The sequence below is a fragment of the Argentina anserina genome, chromosome 2 (genome assembly GCF_933775445.1).
Source record: "Argentina anserina chromosome 2, drPotAnse1.1, whole genome shotgun sequence".
Taxonomy (NCBI): domain Eukaryota; kingdom Viridiplantae; phylum Streptophyta; class Magnoliopsida; order Rosales; family Rosaceae; genus Argentina; species Argentina anserina.
The window spans coordinates 11,498,950-11,525,452 of NC_065873.1; the positions used below are offsets into that span (position 1 = coordinate 11,498,950).

The 26,503-nt window shown below is 37.0% G+C and overlaps 2 protein-coding genes and 2 pseudogenes across 3 annotated transcripts; 1 reads left to right on the forward strand and 3 right to left on the reverse strand.

The window, feature by feature from the left end:
- Positions 1 to 5,392: 5,392 nt before the first annotated feature.
- LOC126783945 (disease resistance protein RPV1-like) lies at positions 5,393 to 9,431 on the reverse strand (annotated as a pseudogene).
- Positions 9,432 to 10,480: 1,049 nt separating this feature from the next.
- On the reverse strand, positions 10,481 to 11,283 carry LOC126785071 (protein EPIDERMAL PATTERNING FACTOR 2). 2 transcript variants are annotated; one of them, XM_050510659.1, is made up of 3 exons: positions 11,092 to 11,283; positions 10,929 to 10,987; positions 10,481 to 10,785 (listed from the first exon to the last, which is right to left on the reverse strand). In XM_050510659.1, exons 1-3 carry the CDS (start codon positions 11,195 to 11,197, stop codon positions 10,567 to 10,569), a joined length of 384 nt encoding a protein of 127 aa, XP_050366616.1. In that variant the 5' UTR covers positions 11,198 to 11,283; the 3' UTR covers positions 10,481 to 10,566. The 2 variants fall into 2 exon arrangements, with proteins under 2 accessions (XP_050366616.1, XP_050366615.1); XM_050510658.1 differs by having other exon boundaries at positions 10,929 to 10,990.
- A 1,815-nt stretch (positions 11,284 to 13,098) lies between these two features.
- Positions 13,099 to 18,756, reverse strand: LOC126785068 (uncharacterized; annotated as a pseudogene).
- Positions 18,757 to 21,185: 2,429 nt separating this feature from the next.
- Positions 21,186 to 26,157, forward strand: LOC126785063 (uncharacterized). Its single transcript, XM_050510649.1, is given in 6 exon segments — positions 21,186 to 21,411; positions 21,679 to 21,811; positions 21,911 to 22,014; positions 24,330 to 24,501; positions 24,607 to 24,747; positions 24,840 to 26,157. Coding segments are annotated over 6 exon segments (1,581 nt in total). The 5' UTR covers positions 21,186 to 21,361; the 3' UTR covers positions 25,821 to 26,157.
- Positions 26,158 to 26,503: the final 346 nt, after the last annotated feature.

A 26,503-nucleotide genomic window follows, 5' to 3' on the forward strand; every position in this document is an offset into this window, starting at 1 on the left:
GGAGGAGACCTTGTGGGGCTGCGTGCAGGGCCTGCGTACGGGGGCTGCGAGCAGGAGTGGGGGGCTGCGCCGAAGAGGAGCGGCTACAGGGAGATGCCGGATGCCGGAGGCTAAGGTGGCTGGCGGTGGAAAATAAAATAAAAATTCTAGAGCTCTAAAAGTTTAAGGTTTTAGGGCAAAGTGCATGATAACATGTTTCAGGATGAAATAATTGTGTATTATTGAATGCCTATATATATGCATTACAAAACCACAATCCCGTAGAATTCGGAGTCCTAATCTATTACGGAGATGTTAATCTATCTCCTAACAGGAAACCTATTAGGCTAAGACACACAAAAAGGTAGAATAGTAACTCCTGGAACAAGTAGTTATTTAATTTCCCTCAAAGGATATCCGAATGATCAAGGAGTGAAAATGTCGAAAAATATTGTTGACGGATGTTCTCAGTTGAGGAATGCTGGTGAAAGTATGAATACGTATATGACCGTCGTATTGATCACTAAAATGTGTACTACTACTACATGCATCATATATTTTAGTAAGATTATTGTACTTTTGTGGATCAACGTGGGGCTTTTCGAGTTACAGTCTATTTCTAGTTCTAAAAGAAGTTAGTGCCTATATGTATTTAAATTCTTACAGAGTATATATCCTCAATATTTCATGTTTTTAAAAGATCTGATAGATATATTGATACTGGGAGCTTCTTGATACTGATAACTTTTTTTTTTTGACAATAATACTGATAACTTAAACATGCTAGTACATATGTCAAATCAATACCATGTCTAACTCACTCTACTAGACACATGTTAAAACGTTCCCAAGTAGTTTACATTTTTTGTTTGATCTGGTAATGATTATATGAATACGTAATCATAAGATATTCAAAAGCACAAATTAAGAGCTAATGAAAAGATTAAAAAATAAAAATAATGCAAATGCATCACATAATAAACTATAGGAAGAATATAAATAAGGGCACCATCCATGACTTTTGTCCAATCTCCTAAAAGACGGCTTTGTCCTTATTAGAATACAAGTTAATGCAACGACGGCTTCTTCTAGTGGGATGTTGAAATTTCAAACCCTCATATGCCCCCACACAAAGGTCAAAAGTGCGAACCGACCTTTGGTAACGAAGCTCCACATGTCAAAATCTGATTGCTACAAACAATTACGTTCTTGGTGCCCCTAATTTTTCTTGCTTCAATCATTGGCAAAACTTGTAAAGGTGGTTTGCCACGTGGTCGTATGGACATGCAAAGTAGTTAGTAGATCTCACTTGGGCTATGTGAGAAAATAACATGTCTTACAGACTAAGTAGCACCTGCACAACACCGTATTGCGTGTCCGACACGGACATTAACATGTTCAGACACGCGAACTGATTTTGGATACGGGTCGAACATGTAAGTATTCAAATTGGATACGGACCAACTCATAATAAAAGTGAAAATGCTTATGATGAGAATCGAACCTTGGTCATCTAAGACACTCAATAACTATTCAACAATTCCAGCATATTCAGTTTTTGTTATATTTATCACACTTTAATATATATATATATATATATATAAGGAGAGAAACTCGTGATAAAAATAAGAATGCTTGTGGTGAGATTCGAACCTTGGTTATCCAAGGTAGTTATCAAGTCCTTAGCCATTATAACAAGTTATGTTTTCATCATTTTAATGCACACTTTGACATATATATACTTCTAAAATTCTAAATACTTTCAAATTTATAAAATAATTTTTTAAATAAATATACATATATATATATTAAAAATAATATTTAATTAATGTGTCCACCACGTGTCCGTGTCCAAAAAAATTTATATATACCGTGTCTACGTATCGAATTGTGTCTAATACGGACACCCGCGTCCGTGTCTGTTCTACTTAGCTTACAAATAATGGCATCAGTATCAGCAGTTTCTAATTGTTTGTTTTGTTAGAGAGATTGATTGGTCACCCACATCACTACATCAAGTTAGATGATAAACTCCCCATAATACACAACTCAACTCAATGCCCAAAATGTTGTAAAAAGCAACACTATTCTAAAAACCTAACAAATAGACCTTCCTAGTCTTCGTAACAGGATGACATACTCGCAACTTGACATAGCCGTCACTTAATTAAGAAGGCGGAGCAAAATCAGACTATCCACAAGAGTTTGCAATCCTAGTTGGGAAGAATAGGAATTAAAGTTTTTCCTTAAATCAATCCAACTCTTTTTTCTGATATTATGTCTTATGGGCACACGAGAGAGTGCCTCATTGTAATTTTGTTTCTCTTAAAAAAAAAAGAGGAAACGAAGTTGATACAATTAATCTCATAGAAAACAAAGCCTGGATGTATCATACAACTATGATTATAAAATAACTAATCAACTGTGACTAGAAAAATGTTACAAGAAAACAAGAAATTAGACCATTCTGACTAGAGGTGGTCATTGTAATTTTGTTTCTCTTAAAAAAAAGAAGAGGAAACGAAGTTATTACAATTAATCTCATATAAAACAGACCCTGGATGTATCATACAACTATGATTATAAAATAACTAATCAACTGTGACTAGAAAAATGTTACAAAGAAACAAGAAATCAGACAATTCTGGTTAGAGGTGGGCCAAGAAGCGGGCTGGCCCGTCCCATTAGCATTATATGACACAATTAAATTAAAAAATATTATGTATTTTGAATATTTGTTTTATATAATTATTTAGAATAGTAAAATAAATAAAATACTACAACACATTTCATAGTCTTATTTTTAAAACGTTACGTATCTAAAAACAATGACATTTTATTCACTATTTTGATAATATTTGTGAAATATTGTAGTTAAAATAATGAAATAATCAATAGATTTTAATGTAAAAAGTATAATATTCAAGTTTAATAATGATAATTGTTTAAATATTGATATAAATATTATAAAATTATGTGTTTAACGGGTCGGCCCATGAATTTATCGTGCTCGGGTCGTGCTGCGCTAAAAACGGGCTCGGACCGGGCCGGGTCCATGGGCTAAAATATATCGGCCTGGCCCATTGCAATAACGGGTTCGGACTGGGCCGAGCTGCTAACAGGCTCGGACCGTGCCAGGCCGATTTTTAACGTGCCGAGTCCGGTCCGGACCGGGCTCGGGCTTTTGGGCCCATTTGCCACCTCTAATTTTGGCTTATACAAACTAGATCTCCCCTACGAACACAAACCCACCCACCACCAAAACTATAAAAATAAAACACAATATGGAATCACTCTTTTGCCAGTGTATGAATATGTGTGTGTGGAGAGAGAGAGAGAGAGAGAGAGAGAGAGAGAGAGAGAGAGAGAGAGAGAGAGAGAGAGAGAGAGAGAGAGAGAGAGAGAGAGAGAGAGAGGAGAGTTAACCTCATGATATCTTTGAAGCCATGATACAAATTGTACATCAAGCATTTGAATAAAAGTTGCAGGCGATACTGAACGCTTAATTATACGAAGTTGTCCTTCTTCAGTTCAAGGCCACACTTCATACTGATCAGAATCACTGATAGGAGCACAAAGTGTGACGTTCTTAATGTTTATATACCCTATTCTTATGTTTTGTTACTTCTTATTTAGTTGTTTTAGGTTCATAATTGTCATTTGTATGTTCTAAGGAGAGCTATGCCGAATATTGAATGAATTGATGATGAAATTGTGCTAAGTGTTAGAACTCCTTATTGAGCTAGAATTCCTTACTCGACTATGATTCTACTTTCCTATTTTCATTCTTTCTTATTCCTTAATCGACGATTTATTTTCAGGAAAGACAAATCATATTTGGAAAGGAAGTAGAGTTGCCGAGATGCATTCCTAGTGAGACAAGGAAATCATATTCGAGTTGAAGAAAGAGAAGAAGAGGCCGGCCTAGCTACTCCTAGTTGGACAAGGAGAGATGCCGTGCAGCCCATATATGTTTCCCTATTGGATTTGGTTTCCTACATCAAGTTGGATTTGGAGTACATGAATCAAAATCCATAACAAAGAAGATTTCAGTTTCCCAATTGGATTCTATCTCCTACAAGGGACGGCATAGAGGGTTTATTTTCTCCTATATATAGAGGCTCGGCCTCCCCATATATGGATTATCAACCTTGCACACAAGCACAAGCCTAGTTCTGCCGAATTAATCCCTCACCCAAGAAATCCTAAAACCGATTCCATCATTCCCCACCAATCAATAGCCTTCAAGCACGCTTGTGAAGAAGGTTTCATCCATAGAAGTCACGGCTATACACTTGTGGATTGCTTGATTTATAAAGTGTAACCATGATTCACTCTTTATTTCAATTCGGTTTTGGTTTTGTTCTTGTTCTTGGATGAGCATGCGATTTGTGTAGAGTAATCTTGTTTCGATTTTTTCTATGAGATAGTTACTTGATTCAATTTATATAATGTTGCGATTTTAGGTTTTTAGTTCTATGATTTTAGTTTCTGCCATGCCTAGTTCTTGAATGATTTCGATTTCTAAGTGTTATGTATACGCTTGTAGCATGATATTTAAGTTGTTGGATTAAAGACTTATGCTATGAACATGTTTATCTTTTCTATGTGATTTTCGAAATTGCATGATTGGGGGTTAAGTAGGTGACATGCTTAATGAATTCAATATGCGTGGCTTTGGAATTACATGGTAGGATAAGCATGTTAGATTTCGATTAAGACCGCTTGGAATGAATCGAATGTGTTAAGTGTCTATGTGTTTAGGTTACTGCTTAGGACCCTAATTGCATGATCCAACCTTAGTCATTCATGATAGAGTCTCGGCATGACTCTTAAAGGAGGACTAGAATCTGATTTTCGTTAGGTTTGTATGATTTGTTTTAGTGATTGTTTATGTGTTGGTTGGTTGATCACATGTATATATTAGTTTAGGTTTTATTTTCTGTTTTTATCTTTCAATCCGATCCTATATATCAAACTCTTTTATATCTTTATGAATTCGTGTTAATTGATGTGATCCTAAGCCCTGGCTGGATCCCCGGTTTGTGAACGATACCCTCTTGCTTTATACTACTTACGATGCTTACATGGTTAAATATTGATGTCGAGTAATCGAGAAATCATCAATCACTTCTCAGTGAGGTACAACCTTCTGCCCAAACAAACATCATACTTGTTGCTAGTTCTGGCAGAGCCTGCAATCTTCTAGAGTCTTTCACAGACAATTGTATAAGCTTATCAAGCCTACAGATGCTTTTAGGCACACTCGTAAAATTGTTTCCCCTCATAAACATATTTTTCAAAGAAAGGTGATCCACATTATCAGGGATTGCTCCATCAACTAAGTTGCAGTAACTTAAGTCTAAATCAGTTCAATAACATAAACCTGAAAATGCTGATGGTAACAACAAGCTCAGTCTTGGATATACTGCTGGACGGGTAACAGATTTTGATAGCAGATTTGTACACCCAGAGTAGGATAACACTTTGAGGTTCTTCAGATACATGATGAACAATGGCATCTGTTTTATAGCAGTTCTACTTACATCAAGTTCTTCAAGACATTCTAGACCCACAAGACTATCGGGGATATGATGAAGCTGCGAGCAGCCTGATAAAATGAGTCTTAAGCCAAGTCAAACTGAAAATGGCATCTGGAAGTCTCAAGAGACTTTTGCAATTGCTTAGTTCCAACAAAGTCAGTCCACCAAGACAATTTTGACAATGGCAGCTCTTTTATAGCAGTCACATCTAAATAAAGCTTTGACAAGCATTCCATGTCCCCTACAATCTCTGGGAAAGTCTTGAGTTGTGCACAGCCAGAAAGAATAAAAGTTTCAAGAGATTCCAAGCTAATGTTCTGTGAAATGCTCTTTAAACTCTTACAATTCTTCAATTTAAAGTCTTCTGAGAGTAGCAAAGGATGGGTGAACCTTTGATAACCTTTTGCAACCTTTAAAAATCAAGATCTCAAAATTTGGGACTCCGGTAAAATTTGGAGTCTCAATCAAGCTTTCAGGAGTCACTGAGATCAATAGACTTTAACATGTCTAAAGCTTGTTACAAGATTAAGATTAAAAAATAGTAAGCTCTAATATTTATATTGGATAACCCTCTCACTATAGAGAAAATAATTACCTTGACTCCTTTCCAGAGATGTGTAATGAGGATGCAATGCATGTTGAGTTCAGCAAGCTTACTAGAGGGGAAACCTTGTGGCAAAAGCGTTGAGGGATATCCATGCCATTCAATATACTGTAGCTCAGTAGATAGATATTTGAGCCCTTGAGGAAGAAGCACATTTGAAATTCTAAGAAATCTAAGCCTTTTCATCATCATCAACAATGCTTCGTTCTTCAATTCTACATTTTCTTCCTCAGAAAATTTTAGGACCATCCCTTCAACTGCATCTGTTCCCTGCTTACCCAGAATACTATGCATTAAAGGATTATAGATATAATGACAGATTTAGAATTACTAACATGTTACATAAAAATTGATTATCTAGAAATTTTTCAATGTAATGATAGAATCTCTCGAGTTAAAACATTTCACTCAAATCATCTAGTTGTACCTCATCATACTTCATGACATCAAGCACATCATCGTGATGCCACAATCTACTGCGCTTCCCAGGCTGTTTGGCACATTCCGGACGAACGATTTCCCAACCCATTTCCTGAAGCAAATCATGCATCGACAATGTTTTCCCTATTACTGTGATTAGAGATTTATGAATGAGATTACCTATACTAATTACCAGGTCAAAACCAAAACTCTCTAATATCTCTGTCACATGATCTCTATCCTCCCCTTTGAAGAAACATGCAAGATCCAAAAAAAATATGTTGCTCTTTTTCATGCAATTCATCAAAGCCCATCAGAAGTACATGCATAATTTCTTTCTCGAGATTGCGTCTTAGCCTGCTCAAAGAACTTTTCCATTCAATGATGCTTTTACCAATCAGAAATGGTCCAACAACTTCAATGGCTAGAGGAAGGCATTTAGCATAAGTTACAAAGTCTTGGGATACTTCCATATAATCTGTTGGTGGGTGGTTATCCTTGAAGACTTTCCAACTACAAGCTTAAGGGCTTCATCGTGTCTTAATTCTCTGGCTGTATATCTTTTCTCCACTCCATGAGCAATCAACAACTATTCGTCTCTTGTTGTTATAATGATCCTGCTTCCTCGACGAAACCAATTATTGCTTCCTGCTAATGTCCACAGTCGTCCTAATTTATCAACATCATCAAGAATGATGAGAACCTTTTTGTGGCATAATCTACGTTGAATCATACTAATTCCCATTTAAACATCCCTTTTACTTGTAAAACTTTTCATCTGGACATCACAAAGGAGATTTTCTTGTAAAGAAACTAGACCATCACTTGTGGATGACACCTCCCTAACATTGTTAAGATAGCTTGAAGCTTGAAATTGATTGCCGACCTTTTCATAAAAGCTCTTGCAAGAGTGGTCTTACCAATCCCACCCATCCCCCATATCTCTATAAAGGCAACATCATTCTCTTCTTCAATATTTAAAGATAATTCCATAATTTCTTCAACACGAGGGCCAATTCCTACAAGGTCTTTTGAAAAAATTGAAAGGTTTTTGTCCAAATCACTTTGTATCTTCTTAACAATATGCTGGATGAATTCCGACTCATAGCTGCAAACATGTTCAATATTGATTGATTAATTTGGAATGAGATAAGTTAACAAAAAATGAAGCTAAAATCCATACCATTGATAATCAGAATACAGACTTAAACTAAGGTTTATGGAGGTGCTTATGAGGACGTCATAGCCAAATCTTTCAAGTTTTATGAACGGGAGAGATGGAAAATGAAAGAACCTAATAATTCCCTTTCTTTATGGTTAGATTGATTGCTCAGTATACAAATTGGCAGCTTTTAAGTTTCTCAATCAGTTTACTGATGCCCAGAGAATCAAGTGAATAATAAAAATAAGGAATCAAGTGGCAACACTTTTGCACTTAAAAATATCTATTTTGAGCGAACATTACAGTTAAATTATAAAGTGAAAAAAAATTGTCATGATGTAACACATACAGTAGTTGAAACTTGAAGATATATGAATAACATGATTGTAAGAAACCTACTTTCAAGTTTGAATTAATAAAATTGGAGAAATCCGCAATTGTTCAAATAAAATGAGTACCAATTAAAGGAGACTACAATGGAATTGTTATTATATTATTGATCAATTAACTCATGATAGATGTTATGTACCTATTTTGTAAATGGAATCCAGAGAGATTGGCCACTTCGGTTGATGTAGCTCTCCACCTTTCCACCTTCTCCAATTTATTCTTGAACCCATTTTCATGGTCATCAAATGCTTTCTCAAATGCTCCTGTCTGATTCCGTACCTCTGACGGATGTACATCATAGAAAATTGGAAGCACTGTCTGTCCCATCTCTTTCATGCACTCAACAATCTTACCAAGCTCATCCAAGCCCACCGGGAAGAAGCATAGTTTCGAGAGAAAACCACAACAGCTATCCTTGATTCTTGTATTCCTTGCAAGAGCATTGTTGAAATGGGTTTCCCTCTCTCAAGTTCTTCATCATCCCTGAATGTGTATACTCCTTCTCGTTCCAAAGCAACGAATAAATGATCAGTAAAACCTCTGTGGGTATCCTCACCTCTGAAACTTAGAAATACATCATATGTCCATTCACTCCGTTGTGGGTTTAAGGAACAAGAAGAAAAAGATGACGATGAAGATGTCTTCCTAGTGGTCACCAAAGCCATTGGAAATCTTCTCTATTTAGACCCCTGTGAAGCTCCTTGAAGACTTGTACCTATTTCACAAGTGAAAATTGTAATGGGACAGACCATAAAACAAAACAAAAATACAAAAATGAATGGTAGTATAAAAGCATGAAACGACACATTATTCTCACCGACTTCCAAACTATACAATGTCCGAGTTCAGTTCATATGCTATTATTCTTTTGCTGGGGAAAAATTTCTCACAGAAAGTCTAACACGCTAACATTATTTTTCTTCTACGAAATTCTGCTATGTATGTGTTTGACAGAGATATCCACCGCCCTCAATCAAATGAAACAAAAAATGATCCGCCATCTTAGACCAGGTCTCTCACTCCCATTAAAAAAGAGAATTGGGTCAGTTGCAATTTAAAGGAGCATCTTCATCCTTGTATGTTAAACAAAATCAAACGAAAAGGAGATATGTTTACACCAAGCAATAAGTTCGAAGTACCTATTGAACATCAACCAAGTCATGTTGAGGAGCTTCACCCCGTTGGTGGAAGAGGCTCATTCTCTACCTGGGTCTGGGTCTGGGTCTTGGTTGAGACATTTTATCGAACAAGTGGAGGGCATCAGCGTACTGACCTCGTGAACCATTAAACATGAAGCAAATTGAGAATTTATGAAAGGGTAATGTATGGAGGACAAAACCAAGGACTTGGCAATGCAGCCCACCGGAGGCTCCATGGTTTTCCCTTCATCCGAGGGAAGATGGCACTCAGCATTGGCTCTTTTAGAAATAAAGAAAATTTTAATATGTTAGCCGAGGCCCAAAGCATGTTTATTGATGATATTGTAACGAGGTAGCACAATTGCACAATGTTTGTCTAACCACCAAACCCAAATCGGCAGCAATTTTTCACACGTTCATTTCATACTAGGTTTTCCTTCAAAATCATCTTCCTTAGAGGAAGATTTGGTACATGTTTCTCTTCCACTATCCAACCTATGTACACCAATTAATTAAGGCACCATGCCCTGATGACCATCCTGCTGTGTTCTATCGTATTTTCTAGGATCATGCATGTAAAGGATGTTGTGTTTGATATTGTTAACCAATTATACTTTGCCTCTTTAGACCTTTTTTTTACTTAATAAAACTTTTAAGGCCTAGAAATCAAGCTATCAGAAGCGCGATTCATACTGGAAGTATTCTTATTTCTGATCTGAAATGGAGTTCGAATTTAGCTAGTGCTAGATTGAGTTTTGTAAAGCGTACGGCTAATTCGATCGCTAATAGTTTAGTTAAGTTAGCTAGTCAAATAGAAATCATAGAATGTCTTTGGATGCTATTACTGTCTTTCCTCCGCATGTAGAGGAGATTATGACTTGTAATGATCTTTGATCAATGAATTCGTCTCATTCAGTTATTAAAAAAAAATAACTCTCATCGTCTCATCATCACTTCGCTTCTAGAGTTCTCAAGTATAAATGCATGACATGCATGCCATATACAACTCGATCGTGATGATATGCATGGCTTCTTTATACAAGCATTCAATTAACACAGATTCCCCCGTCTCTCATTTCATAGAAGTAACGGCACCAGTGTCCGACGAACATGATAGTATCAAAGCCACAAGAACTCAAATACACTAATCAATCAATTTTAACTAAATTGGAATAGCAAAAAAAAAAAGGATCATTCTGCCATATACAAACTCGACCGATCTCTCCTACAAACTCTTCAATTAATCTTTTCCCCCCTAAACTACAAATTGATCCCAATTAACAACCAACGACAAGAAAACCCAGAAACAGTTAGAGTGACCGGTTCAGTTTAGAGGCCAGGGACGTGGTAGTATTTGCCTTTGCAAATGCATCTGTAGACAATCGGGCACGACTCCGAAGTACTGGAGCACTTGCTGAAACTCACCATCACCCTTTTGCATGGGAAGCAAGGCCCGCAGGCGTGCGAGCAGTCCGGCAAGCTCGACCCGGTTCTGGTCGGGTATAGTTCCATTTCCATCTTTGTTCCTACTTCTTTCTTTCCTCCTTTCTGTGCAAATACAATAATCAAAACTCATGCATGCAATACTAAGCTAGTCTTACTAAAATCTATCTAATTTATCGTTGCTAGGGAACAAATTATGTCTACAAATTTTTATGGTTATATAACTCAAATTTTCAAGAGAAACAAACCTCAAGATACGTTCGAACATCATCTCTATTATACGTAGAAGTGACTTTTCTTTGAAGATCTGCTGAGATACGAAAACGAGAAAGACAATTAATAATATGAGCATGCACAGACACGACCACGATAACTATATACTCATGAGCAATTATCATATAGTGGACATACAAGGATGAGGCGTTACTCGTAGGCTTGTGCCTGTCAAAATTAGAATGGAGAAAATCACAAGTAGGAGACTTGTGTTGGCTACTCCAAGAGGTAACAAGTTCTTCATATTCTTCCTGCTTCTTTGGTTAGCTAGCTAGAATATTAGCTGGCAGAGAGTCACTCAAAGTAAGAGTTTGAGAAACTCAGCGGTTGGAAATAAGAAAGGATAGTGAAGAAATAAAAGTTAGAGAAGGAGCTGGTCAGCAGCTATATGTGTATGTGGCAGTAAGAAGAAGTAGAAGAAGAAGTGAAAAGGAATAGTTGGGCTGCAGTATAAATAGAAGACCCAGATGTAAATGGAGTGGGGTTTTTGATCAACATTAATGAGAAAGCTACAGACTACACATCAGACTGGCGCACTTCACATGATCCACGGCCATTTTCAAATTTCAAGTATCACATGTTATGGCATGTCATGTATGCAATTAATTTTAGGATCATAAAGTCCATGTCAAATTCAATATATTTCTGATGGACAAAGTGACTTCAACAACAACAAATTAATTTCACCCCATCCTTCATTATAAATTTTCGGTTTTGAACAACTTTGGATTGTACGTTTGAACTTTTGAATAGATGATCTTTGAAAAATGAATAATTCAAATTGTATGAATCGAATACATTGTCTAGTGGAGTGGTGGGCTCAAATGAGTGATCATTAGATTTGTATTTCGAAGTTAAACTAGTCTTACTCGTTTCATCTGGAGGAGTCGTTACGTACTACATATATTTCATCATGATTCGTGGGTGTTCACTTGGAGTTTTAAACTAGATAATTAACTCCCTTCTAGACTATTATAAGTGCTACATTGGAGTACCTTAATGTGTTGTAGTTACATGAGATAAATTATGATATGATGAGATATCGAGTCTAACTTATCTATGCATATCAGTGAAAAAAGAAGTTCCTCTTATTGTCGATATTTCCGGCTAAATGTCTTTTCGGTGAAGACTAATTAACGAAACGAAGATTGCGGTACAGTAATGTATTGATACATGAATATATTAGATTAGAAGACTAACTACATGCTAAAGTTAACTTGACTTGATCTCAAATAAGTATACTTCCACATTTTGCAAATATTTCGATCTCTGTATTGAACACTATGGACAATCCCCTCTTTTCATCCATATTATATGCTCCAGTAAGTAACTTATTGGTAGCCATGTCCCTATTCGCAAAGCAAAAAAAAAAGCTATCATTCAAAGAACGAGGAACGTACTAGCATGCAGAGATTTGCTAGCTATATAATGAATTCAATGTAGGGGCATGAACATTAAGTGATAAAAGAGGTTGCATTGAACGAGGCTTTTAACTTTGAAAGTTTGAATGAGCCAATTAACTCTAAAATTTGAGGGGAAGAGGGAGTTCACGTGTTCATGCACATACATACAATAAGATCGACTCATAATCATAGGTGGAAAATAAATAAGGTCTGCCGTAAACGTGAAGGTCGACAGACCTGGGACTTCAATGAACTTCTTCTATCCATCTCCTGTAGCCCATTGTGGTCACTACATCTGTGGGTCTGTGACAATGGAAGATGATCGATCGATAACTATCACAAAGTGTGCGGCTTTCCTAGTTCTTCTTCATGGGATTCAAGTTTGATATTAAAAAGAGTCTTGATTACGATGAAAATTGTCATGCACATCTGATCTGTCAGTATCATAGTTTCGTACCCAACTTATAGATTGTAATAGAGACGATTAATTGAATGTGTAGACTCCATAAAAAATATCTGCGGTACATTGATATATCGATACACTAAAAAAAAAACTGAGTTCGATTAAGTAGTTCTAGCTTAATTTAACAAAATATATAACCAACTAAGGAGTATTTTGATGAATGGGTACATTGGAGTACCGGTACGGCGGTACACGAATCTCATAACCATAGCTGCACGAGTTCAGTCTCATTGAAAAACATACAAGATAAAAAAATAGCCACTGTTTGTTTGCTTTATTGGAAATCTGCAGCTCTTATTAGCTAGCCTGTAACCAAGGAAAACAAGCCTGAAAGAAGAAAAGCCAATTAAAGGGTTGATAGAATATAATCGACTGTTCAAGATAATAGCAAGCAAATTCCTCCTCTTTGGTTCCTAGAACACAGTTACGTGTTCGAATTCCTTGGCAGAAACCATTGGTGGGTATGTTTAAGTTGAACGTTGATGCTTCGTTTCAACTTGCTGATGGCACTTCTGGGTTGGAAGGGTTAAAGATAGCTCGACAGTATGCTCTCACCCCCCTGGTTGTCGAATCTGATTAAGTAAATTCATTCCCCTAAAAACAATTGATTGTTCAAGTTCGATCAAAAAGCTATAGGCTTTCTACCAGCCAACTATTCTATTTTCCCTAAGCACTTGACTGGACCAACAGTTCAACACCATCCAAGCCTTCAGTCAGGACTCGGGGATCACCTTGTTACCTATGTAGAACTAAATTCTTCTCAGCTAAATTTTTTCTGATATCAAGAAAGATCAAACTCTTAACATCTCGTCTCATACCACTGATCATTTCCATCTGTTGGCAATGCAAACTTGTCATGCACTTGAGACCAGACTATAATATCGAATCCAAAGTTCTCCTGCAAGTCTCATGCACGCACACCGGAACTTCTTCAAATGAAAATATTGGTTTTAATAATCTCACAGTTTCAACTATCAGAAGTTCCTTTCTTCACGAGGCTGAAACGCTGCTTATTTTCCCCTTCTGTCAGCCCCCGTATTCTCATTGGAGTATTAGCAAATGTCTTCAAGTTCAGATTCAAAAGATCATGAACCTTCACAAATTTATCACTCCGCATATCCAGATTCAAGTCAGATGCCATATGGCTCAATATACGTGTCCAAAATCTGCCGAGTGCATCAACTATCTTTGCCAGAGTTGCCCCCACCACCTCCACATCACCCTCCTCCTTTGCGGCGGCCCTTTGATCTCTCTCCATCATCTTTCACCTCTCAACCTCCACCACTTCTATTATCAGGAGCAAAAGCAGCTAAGGAATTGCTGCTGCTGGGTCTGTTGTCCATGGAGAGAGGAGGCAGAGTTTCAGTCTAGGATACATGGAAGGAAAGCAAGATAGTAGAGCAAAATTTGAATGTGACTGCAGGCGACAGACACCCCACATGAATCTCTTAAGTTGCGCAGAATCAGGCTGAGAGAGGAATCACTTGGATTGGATGGTATATAGAAAATCCAATTTTATAACAATATTGTAGGGTGTTATGATACAGATCCTAGATTGCACATAGGAAAAAAAAGATGAAACTACCATCTTGCAAAAACCATAATACAAAGAAGTACTATATAACTCCAAGACCATCTGTGTTGCAGACTATAAAGGGTATATTGCTTACTTATATTCTGGTATCTCAAAAGCTCGGGCAGTTCCATCAGTAGATACTGAAACAAGGAAGTCCTTGTTGGCAGATACAGAGAGAGACTGAATGGGTTCGCTATGCCCATTGAAGGTTCTTACACAATCACCAGAGAGGCTGTCCCATATTCGGACCTTCCCATCTGCGCAACCGGTTGCCAGGTACCTAGATACCCCAAGCCAGGTCAAGCATGTTACCCCATCCTGGCATACAAGGATGAATTCTTCCATTAAATCTGAAGTACGACCCCGAATAAATAACATTTGAAGGAAGTAAACACGCTAGTGATATTAATTTAGATAATAAAAAAAAATCATATTTAATCAAATCAAATAATTTAGAGATGAAACCCTCACAAACCTCATGGTCACATGTAGAACGGGGCAATGAATGTTGCAAATCCCAGATGATAAGCTTGTTATCCATACCTCCTGTTGCAGCCCAAGGGAGACTACATACACAATTATTAAGGCATGAACACAAAATCAGTTAATAGTTAAGAGATACAGCTCGCAGATATCCAAAAACTACTCGTAGTTTCATCAGAAAGGCAAGTCTCTCATACATGACTAGAATAACAAGTGATGATCAATACAACTCAGAATAATCAGAGAAACAGTAGACAAGACTTTTCACTACTAAACAAAAAGTTTGCAGCAGCATTAGTGTGTGAGGCTGAAAGGTTATTGTACCTCGGTGCAAGTCCGATACATTCGACCGAATCTGAATGTGAAAGCAGGGAACTAACAACCTGTTGATGGGAAAAAGTAAAGGCCCAATGTTAAAAAATGAGAAACCAGGGAGCTAGGTACCTTCCAATAATACTGGAACAAAAAGAGTACACCTTTCCAGTTGTTAAATTTACAATATGGACAGAGCCATCTTCCGAACCAGTTATAGCTAGAGTAGAATCAGGGCTTAATGCCAAGCATGTCAACCCTGCAGTATGGTAAGGATGACCTAGAAAACAAAATGTGTTAAATTCCTCAAAATAAACAATTATGCTCAGAACCAGGAATCAACTCGGAAAGATACACTGGGAAGATTTGAACTACAGGAGAAGTAAACGCAGAAATCAGATGAATATCGATCTTTAAATTGATGAGAGGAAGGATGTATGACCCTCCACCCTAAATTAAGTATTGACACTCATAAAAACCAGTTTTCATATCCAATAAAAGTTTTAAGTTGGAGTTGAAAGCCTGAGCACATCATAGCTGAGAAACAAATGTGTTTCTTTTTGCATCTATTACCAGCCAACCACATGTATCATTCTCCTATTTGATTTTGAAGAGGTTATTCTGTTCCAAATTATCAGGAATGGAACTATAAGCTTCTCAATGAAGTGATTGTGTGAAGAAATTGCCATTGGTCGACTGAAAGATCAATCATCTTCACATCATCCTAGACTGTATATAAATAGTTTAACAGCAATTCCAGATCTCAATAAGAAAGAAAAATAGACAGAATTTGAATTCAAATTACCTATTTACGCTCCAAAATAACAACTACTTTAAGTTCAAGGAATACAGAGAATTCATCAAATAATTTGAATTTGTACCTTGTACCACATGAATGTTCTCGCCACTTTTTGGGTTCCATATTCTCAAAGCATCATTAGAACCAGTGCAGATAGTTTTACCTGAAGCAACCACCGAATGAAAGTAAGAATTGAAACCAATTGTGAAACAAAATAATACTACTTTCAGAAAATGAAGTCCGAGACAATGAGCGGAAAGTCCACAGTGCCAGATGAAGAATAGTTTCATACCATCAGGGGTAAAATCACCACAAGTCACGGTACCACCATGCCCTGAAAACAATTGAAGATAGGAACCTTTGTCGCCATTCCACATCCAAACTGAGTCCTCCGAACCAGCCAAGACAAGATGCCCCTCTAGGATGCCACCTGACCCACTGAGAAGTCACATGGTCCATGATAAATTTCAGGTAACCTACAGCATAGCAGTAGTACGAAATACTGCCCAAGAAACTACCTCAATGCCCTCCAGACCTTCAAGTGTGCTTTTCAGATTAGCTGATGTTGTATCCCAGATTTGGATATATCCATCCAAGCTTCCACATGCAAGCAACTGTCCATCAGTACTAAATGCTAAACTGGAAACAGAATCCTTATGGCCTGTAGAGTCACTCACAACAAGTTAGAATGAAGAAAAGTGAACAGAAATTTTAACAAATAAATATTCCACAACTGTTGGAGCTAGATTTTTAAGGTGAAATTGGGTTCAGAAAGCACTACATCAGACATAAGTAGTAATGTACAGACACCAAAGTAGATAGCATATATAGCTTTCCTGACATGCGCATACCTTGGAGCTCAGAAGCCTAATCTCCTTGTCCAATCTTCCAAATAAACCCTCTGTCATCTCCGCCCCCTGTAGCAACTAACACTGGATCTGTTGGACTGCAACCAACAGTATAAAGTTCACCTGTCCAAAGAGAAGGAAGAAAGATACTACACTTGATATTCTTAAATAGGCAAGACATGACATAGCTAAAATTAAGCTGGAAAGCATTAAACGTTAATTAAATGATATATTGCTTTCCAATTATATACCACAACAAATATGATTGAGAAATGGAACAACACCAAACGTCCAGAACCTAAATACAAAAAAAAATCAACTGGGGAGAATAGAACGAGACACTCCATTCTAATGTAATTTTGCACGACATTTCAATATCAATAGAGTAACAAATAATATTCCCACTTCCCTTCATAGAGTTCTTGTATGAATGGCTGTATAGATGAAATAAAGATATGTATGAGTAGGATGCTGGGCATCATTATGCAATTCGACTTCTTTTGAATATTTTTTCACTTATTTATGAAGATTGAAAGGCAGTTGTCACTTAAGGTTGATCTTTTATCATATAAATCGGATGTAATCAAATGATAATTGAGATACAAAAAACTATAGGGATATGGTATCTGGTCATTTAGATATCTTTATTCTTTCTCCACTTTTCCCAGTAGACTGCTTGTTAGCTGTGAGGTATATGTACTTGTATAATTCATAAAAACATTTTGTTTCTTCCCACCTTTTCTTGTGAGCAATTGTTCCTCACTTCACAAATCCAAGGAAATGCGACCTTAACATGGGCAGACCAAACCTTGGCTATCCTTTGTAGTAACTAATTAAAAATCTAAACTCTATCTATAAAAACTTTCCAATTGAAATTAGCAGTTTAGTCTAGCTATTATAAAATTACAACCGATAATACTGTAATAATCAAAAATGCATTTGCGTATAACAACAAACAAGTACGGAGCATTAAATGGTGTAAACACAGCAAGACAAACTCTTACCTGTATGACCAGTGAATATATGCATGGAATCATCAGCCTCATCTAATTACAACGAATAAGAGCAAAGCCAAATTATCAAATTGATACGAGCTAAAGGAGAAGAAAAGGATCCTACATAACAAACTGTATGCCAAAGATAATGTACCAACAACTTCGTCGCCTGCATCAGGAAGATCTGCAGCACAACAACACATGATTGAGAACTCAAATGTTGTAAGTCCTACCCATAAAATCAGTATACATAATCTAAACAGAGAGATACAACAGCTGAGAACCTTCCTCGTCGACGTCGACTTCATTAATGATGTCAGCCTCATCAATGTAAACCTCCCCTTGGTCATCATCTTCTTCTTCTTCATGAACATCATGAGCTGGATTACTCATCTTATAACTTCTTGTGGTTCAGTGGTTCACTGACACAAGCACAGGTTAGAGGTTAAGTAAATTGATGAAAGAGTTCAAACTATACAATCTGACGCTAATTCAAAGACCCTTCAATACATGTGTATAATAATTCCAGAATAGGAACATAATTGACGGGAAAATTAAACAGATTTTGTATCACTCTAAAATTACCCAGTTGCATAAGTCAATCGGAGAACACAAACCAAGTAGAGGAAAAAGTTCTGAAAGTATCACCAGTTCGGCGGTAGAGACAGTAAAGCGCGCGGTGTCTACTTCGTCTTCTGGGAGAGAAAAAAAAAGGAACAAGGAAAAAGGGGTTTCGTAGTGCCCCTATTCCAACTGTTGTGAAGTCTGCTAAACCATTTCATAGTGAATGCAAATTGGAAGTCAGAATCTTACATGTTCCCTGCAAACGATCGCAAAATCTCACCCAGCTTCCGCTCTTGGTAACTGTTAGTTCTCCGCAGTTTGCAGAAACTGGGCTTTGTCCTTCGGCGTTTGTTCTCGAATATGAGAGCGTGAGAGAGACGGGGTTTAACAGTTTTCAATTTCTTCTTCTTTTTTAGTAAAATACCAAGCGACATGTCACCTCTTACATAATTCTTGTTTAGTGTGTCATGTGACTCATGTCCAATGTTTAAATTCCAACTCAAAAATTTATTTATTTGTGGAACAGAATTTTTTTTTTCGAAAACAGAAAAAATTACAAACAAAACTCTCTAATACATCTTACTGGAAGTAAATCACAATAAAAAGAATGCAACACAGCAAAAAACGAAGAGACTGATTCCAAGTTCGAGACCGGAATGAGCAACTTTAGATATCTGCTATAAAATTAGCTTCCTTCTTGACATGGTGGAATGTGATAGACGAAAAAGAAGCAGCCATACACTGAATATCTGTGACAATAGTCTTGATTTTCCAGGAGATTTGAATATGTTGATTGATACTATCAATTAGAGTCTTAGAATCTCCTTCAACATGTAACTTATGGAAACCATAGAGCAAAGCAGCGTGCTCTTAAAGATAGAACCACAGTGTTAGAGATAAGAGATTCCACGTCTGAAAAGTGATAAATAAAATATAACGTATAAGTCAATAAGTGGGTGAATAATACGTAATTGTACTAAAACATTTTGTGATTAAAACCCAACACATGTGAGATGACTAAGTTATGACAATATCGATATAGTTAGTTTACGGGTCACGTTTGTTGTCGTTTAAAACTCAGCAATGAGAGTATCACTATGAGGAAACACCGGAAGTCCATCATGTTGTCTAAATACAAAAGCATATGCAATACGAGTATCAACTAAAACTGAACCATTAAAATTAAGTTTAAGAAAATTTTGAAGATTAGGCATCCATCTAATCAGATCAGGATTCTTTCAATTAACAGAGATAGTCCCATTAAGTGAAATATAAGATTTGAGAATAGATTTAGCTAAATAAATGATAATATATTAAGCTTAAAAGGTTTAAATAAATACGAGATCATTCCAATCTTTCCATAAGAAGTAAGCAGTGACCACAAAAAATTAGTAGAAAAAGCTAGCCACTCCAGCCAATCAGAAACGAGTTGTCAAAAGAAATCGGCAACTGAGGTCATAAATTAGACCAAACCTGTTTTGTATAATCACAATGTAAGAATAAGTGGTATAAAGTCTCTAAACATGAATTACACGTAGGAGAATTGCGATTAATGAACTGTCTGGTAAAGATATTATCTCAAGTAGAAAATTTGGCACGAATTAACTGTCAAGAAAATACCTTAATTTCAGGAGGAAAGATTTTGCTGCCAATATTTCCGTAATAGCTCAGTGCAAGAATGAGCTATAACATTTTGTAAAAGAAATTGTGATGCAGTTTAATAGTAAATTTACCTAGGCCCCAATACAAACCATTAGGTCCGAACGAGCAGGAGGAAGGATCAGCCCGTAATACACTACGTATGGCCTTGCGTCCTTATTTGTTCAAAGGGTACTGTTAAATGTGCCTAACAAACTTCTAGGTAAACCTAAATTTTTTTTTATATATTTAAAATATATGAATAAACTCAGCTAAACTGTCCAAATTACCCTCCTCTGAAACCCATCTACATCCTCTTCCCTTTCTTCGGCTAAGAATGAGTAATTAATGAAGCTCTACGGTGCTTTGCTTCAGTTTCCAACACACGTAGGTTTTTTGTTTGACTGACTATCGATTAAAACAACTTCTTTCATGAATTAAGAGAGGTGGAATTGATATTAAGAGAATGCCAACCCTTGAATTCCCACTACCGAAATTCCCTACATAAATCAAATCTCACTGCAGCCTCTAGTCACCAATTCACCAGTTAGCTAGCCACATTAAAACTTTAATACAACGCCAGCAATTACAACCGCAACTGCAACCGCAACCCCCGTCATTACAACTAAGCATGCCCAATTCTCCACCTCTTTTCACCTATATATGCCCTGTTACCTCTTTCACAATTCTCCGTCGTGGCTTTGTCAGTAGTATGATATCTGCTGGGTTTGATAAAAAAAAAGAATCAAGGGGTGATTTGCTGGGTTTTCTTGTAGAAGGGTATAATTGAAAAATGGCTAGATGTAGTGAGTAATTATGTGGGTGTAAAAAATTTGTTGGGTTTATAAGAAATTTGTTCAAATCTCACCGAAGGTAGGTTTGTGTATTGTAGTTGTATGTTTTTATAGACAGATGACATATAGTTTTATATGGAATACACACATCAAGCTCTTATTCTCTGTCAGGGTTTTTTCGTATTGAATTAAGGTTTTGTATCAAGTTGTGCATTCAGTAGGAGATGTCTTTGATTTTCTAGCATTTTTGGTGCAACGAGGAGTTGTAAAATAAGTAACCGGGCATTACAAGAGAGCAGTGACCGCCCGCGCAAACACACAACAAGGAATACTCTCCTTCTCTGTTAAGAAAACTAAATACACCTACAAGTCTTTAACGACGCGTCGCATCTCTCCGTCTGTGTTTACGTAGCAGCTTACCCTCCTCAGTCCTCATCAATCATCATACTGTAATTCAATACCCTCTCTCATCACAAACATACAAACCCCATTCTGAGATAGCTAATTCTTAGCGATTCCAATCCCCCTTATCCATGTCGATGCTCGATTCCTTCTTCAACAAGGGCTTCAAAGCCGCCAAATGGTATCCTCATCATCATCATCATTATCTCTCTTCTTTCTTTCTTTTTTGATTCGTCTTATGTTTCGACTTCTGGGTTTGTGAGTTATAGGAGATCTAAGACTTGGGTTGATTGGAAAAGTTCAATTCCAACTGAAGTACCTAAGTTAGTTGTGTTTTATTGAGCAGTACAAGAACTTAGACACCAAATTACTTGCAATTTTTGTCTGGTTTGTGTACAGGTTTGGTTTTACAGTGATTTAATGCAAGTTTGATTCTTTATGTGTGCAGCAAAACTCTGCTGAAATTGACTATTCCGCGGATAAAGCTGCTGAGGAACAGGAGAGATATTCAGATCAAGCAGATGCGCCGAGACATTGCCAAGCTCCTTGAGACTGGTCAGGAAGCTACAGCTCGGATTCGGGTAAGCTCTCTTTTTTTTTTCTAGTATGTAGTTCTATGTTTTGGGTTAGTAATAATTGTTTTGTATTGATCTTTTTCTTTCTTCGTATGCTCGTTTCAGGTAGAGCATATTATTAGAGAAGAGAATATGATGGCAGCTCAGGAGATCATTGAGCTGTATTCTGAGCTCATAGCTGTCCGCCTTCCTATAATTGAATCACAAAGGTTAGCCAGCCTCTAAAAGTTGTGATTCTGTCTGCTATTTTTCTTCTTCTATTTGCTTCATTAATTGTTAAATGATTTGTATTTCTGGTGATTTCTTTACCTGATCGACCACTATTTTAGTCTTTCTGTAAGAGAACTTTTGAGCTGAAAATTATGCAATAATGTAAGTTCTCTCTGCAGAGGGGACAATTACTCTACAGATATAAACAATAAAACTGAAATGATTTGGGCTGCAAAAGCTTAGTCGTTGCTGTTGTCCTTCTGCATAGCACCATAGAGGAAATGTAGATTGGTTTGCAACTTTGGATGCATCGTTAGTTTTCCAATTTTTAAAAGCTCAGTGCATATCACCATAATAATATGAAAAGGAGATGAGTAAATACTGGATCTTAAATCGGAATTTCACTAGATGTGACGAAGAAATCTACTTGATTATTGTACTAAGAAGAATAGCTTTTAAGATGTCAAAGATGCCGTATTAACAAAATCCCCTTTCAAGAGGAGGACTGTGGGTTTAGTTCAGTTTCAGTCATGTTTTCTTTGGCTTAGTCTGTTATGTCTGTTATTTGTGCTGGCCTTTTTGGTTTTGGCAGTAAGTCATCATTTATGGTGTAGAATCTAGTTCTTATGAAGCATTTGATGGATTGTAATTCCATCTGAAGTTTTAAGAAGTTCAGTTATGTAACAGCAAATAATCTTGGCTTCTAAGTTGTATCCAGTGTATTAAGTCATAGGAACACATTACTGAAACCGTAATGATAACATAATCTAAAATAGAAAAATTGGTAGTTAAAGGTTGAAAATGTGATTGAAATGAACATTTAAAATGAACTTTTGAAACTATTATCTGAAGGGGTCAGTCTTAGGCCATTCAAACTTTCTGATGCAGATGGTTCTGTGAAGCCATCCAATTTGTTGGTACCAATAACAAAGAAGCATATAGCAAATAAATAAGCATCATAAACACCCAGTTCCGAAATTTATCCTTATAGATCAATAAATATATAAAACAAAACTGCACCATACCCCTCCCCCTTGTCCTCCTCTCTGACATTACCGAGCTTGACCTGTAGAACAAAAATAAGACGAAAAAAGCTTACAACAATTCAAATTTGTTTTCTTAGAAAATTATCGGGTATTTCAATTTCTGTTCGAGGTGCCAAAGCCCATGGTGACTAGAATTTTGTGAACTGTGATGATAGTCAGGAGACGCTTCGGTGTTTGAGAGTTTAAAAGCTGGTTGTTCACCTTGAAATATATATTTTACTTGAATATAGTTCATATTTGCCACTCCGAGTTACTTTCCACATCTTGTTCTGTGTGTTCTTGAACGAAACCTTTCACTATGGCTGGAGAAAGTATGAATTATCAAGTCCCAGTCTCTATCTCAGAGAAATTGGTAGTCAATATACAGAAACGTCCAAAAGCATTTTAAATAACTAAGGATGTCAAATAATAGGTGCTTCAGCTATTAAGATGTTGAAGTACTGATTAAAAATTAAGAGCCAGAGCTCCGAAAAGTAATGTACATTATAAAATGAGAAAGGACCTAAAAGTTGATGTCGTTGATTTTTATTAGAAGAAATGCTGGCAAACTAGCTCTCTCTCCATGTTTTCTATCTCCATTCTGTCATTGATATTTTGTATGTTGCTAAGAGATCAGGTAGAGAAACAAAACAATATATATAGTTTTAAGATTTATGTTTGCATCTCTTAGTTTTTGAGAGGGTTGCCCAACACAGAGCATTTTCTGTGTAAATGACCTTTTTTTTTTTTAAGATAGACCGCTGTATTCCACTAGTTCTTTTGTTTCCCAAATTGTTAAAATTTAAGAGTAATACCTATTTAATCACCATATCTGGAAATAAATTGGATCTTATAATCAGAAGATTGTAATTGATTCACACACCCACAGCAATCAACATGTAACGCATCTGTGGAACCTATTAGGCAAGTGCTCTTTGTCTTGTACAGACTTTCTGCAGCCTTCTGTGGCAACAGAGAGGTAGATTTCATATCATCACAGATGCTAGTGAAATGTCATAAATCAGCATGGGACTGTTATATTACTTTATAACATAGCATCTCAAACACTATGTATCTCTAATATCACTTGGCTCATTATCTGTTTTCATCTCTGTTAGAGGTATGCAGGATTCATGTGATCAACTTTTCGGTCCAATCTCATTTTGTTGCTTTTTGGCGGCTATGCTACTTGAGTTTCTTTTTTCATCACTTAAGGCTTTGCAGTTACATTTATTTTGTTACTCGCCTACTTTTCTGAAATTTAAGGTCTAAGTTTTGATCTGATATAGGGAGTGTCCTCTTGACTTGAAAGAAGCAATATCCAGTCTATGTTTTGCTGCACCAAGATGTGCTGATCTGCCAGAGTTGCTTCAAGTTCAAATGCTATTTGTATCTAAATATGGGAAAGAATTTGTATCAGCTGCAACAGAGTTAATGCCAGATTGTGGTGTCAGTCGTCAGGTTTATGATCTTCTATTAGCATACTGGTTTTCCTTGATGTTGTCTTGTAGTCGTTCTGCATAGGTGTTTCAACTTTCTGGTTGTGACACTGTACTTTTACTGCAGTTGATAGAGTTGCTATCTGTTCGGGCTCCTTCAGCTGAGAAAAAACTGAAACTTTTGAAAGAAATTGCTGAAGAGCATGAACTGGATTGGGATCCTACCGCATCTGAAGTTGAAATTTTCAAACCACATTAAGATCTGCTGGTAAGTTAAACGCTGACTGGCCACACTTTTGTCTTGTTATTTTCCCTTTCTCTTTTTACCTGTATCTGATTTAAATCTGATCTCTTTGTTAGAACGGTCCAACACAGTTTGTCAGTGGGTCTACGTTGCCACTTCCCAAAGAAAAACATGACGAGTCATTGTACTGTGCTCCTGATCAAGCTCAGAAAGAACAGCCTGATTCTGATGATGGTTTGGACAGTTTAGAATTTCCTGAAGTTCCTAAAGTATCAGTTAGACCCAATGACAGTACAGCCTCAGCACCTGTGATGGCTCCACAATTTCCAACCCCACCACACCCTGAAATTGATGAGAACTCTGAAGTCGTTGGACATCGATCCGAAGAGCCGTCCGTGAAGCCTGAAGAAGAAAGAGCAATGGAAAACAAACTGGAATCTGATGCTTCACTTGGTCATGGGGATTATGTACAGTTTTTGCCATTTATCTCTCCGCCATCTCTTTCGTCTGCATCATTTCCTGCGAGACAGACAAATCCTCCTCCACCCTCTCTTTCAAGAAGAAAGAGTGAGGTCAATGTAGATATGCAAGATGTGTTAGCTGCTGCTCAGGCTGCTGCAGATTCAGCAGAATGTGCGGCAGCAGCAGCTCGCTCAGCAGCTAGTCTTGCACAGGTAAGAATAAATGAGCTGACCAAGAAAAACAATGAAGAAGTATCTGAGAGTAGCTGTGAAAACCCATTTCATGAAGACATTCCTAGTCAGTCAGCTACTAAAGAACAGCCAGATTTTGATCATATTATTTCCCATGGTAACTCTGGCGGTGCTATAACTTCTCCGGAACCCCCTCAAGTCCATGAATATGGCCAAGGATTAGAGACATCAAATCTTTCGTTTATGGACTCGGATAAAGAGGATTTTGACTCGCCACTTCCCAATGATCATGTTTTGGAACAGCCTGGTCATCCCCAGCCTCAGAGATTGACTTCAATGGATGATGACTCATACTTCTCGTACCCAAACTTATTCACATCAGGGAACAATGTCGGCTCGGGAGCTCACTCTCCCACAGATAATTCCCACTCACAGGAACAGTGAGTTGAGTATTTCCTATGTGCCTTGCTTGTGACTGGATTGTCGGCTCGGATGCTCACTCTCCCACAGATAATTCCCACTCACAGGAACAGTGAGTTGAGTATTTCCTATGTGCCTTGCTTGTGACTGGATTTGTTTATAATACCATCAGAAAACATTTGTTACATATATATGGTGTTTTCAATTGTTTGTACAGCAGTGTTGTGTAGTATCAGAGAACTGTTTGTTCCATATATGGCTGAGTTTAAATTTTTTTTCTTGTGCTGGCCAGTTGGAGAGGATCTGGGACAGCATGTACAATCACATTTCTGTTGGAAAATAAGTATCGTACCTTGCTTCATAGCGTTCCAACACACTTGAATGAGTTATGTGAGCAGGCCGAGTGATCTGTGTCACTGGTGCCAATATTTTTGCTAGTTTCCTTGACATGGAATCGGTCTATCGGAAACTTGTTTGTTACTAGTCGGTGTTTCGTAGTCTGCTTAGTTAAGTAACTTAACTGATAACATTAAATTTGATTTCAAACATTAAATAACTGACATGAGTTATTAATAAAATGCTTAAAAAAGAAAATATTCTGGGAGAATTATTATTCTACTGTTGTGTGTGTCTTAGTATATTTATGTTTCTTTATTAAAGTAGATTATGCCTTAATGTTATAGATATGAATCTCTGATTCTCGGGAA

Bases quoted from the DNA above. Each gene is read 5' to 3' on its own strand.
- LOC126785071 (XM_050510658.1), bottom strand. From the start codon at position 11,197: ATGAAGAACTTGTTACCTCTTGGAGTAGCCAACACAAGTCTCCTACTT. The intron at 10,991-11,091 runs GTATGTCCACTA...TTCGTATCTCAG, and splicing joins ACGAGTAACGCCTCATCCTT to CAGATCTTCAAAGAAAAGTC. The intron at 10,786-10,928 runs GTTTGTTTCTCT...GTATTTGCACAG, and splicing joins ATGTTCGAACGTATCTTGAG to AAAGGAGGAAAGAAAGAAGT.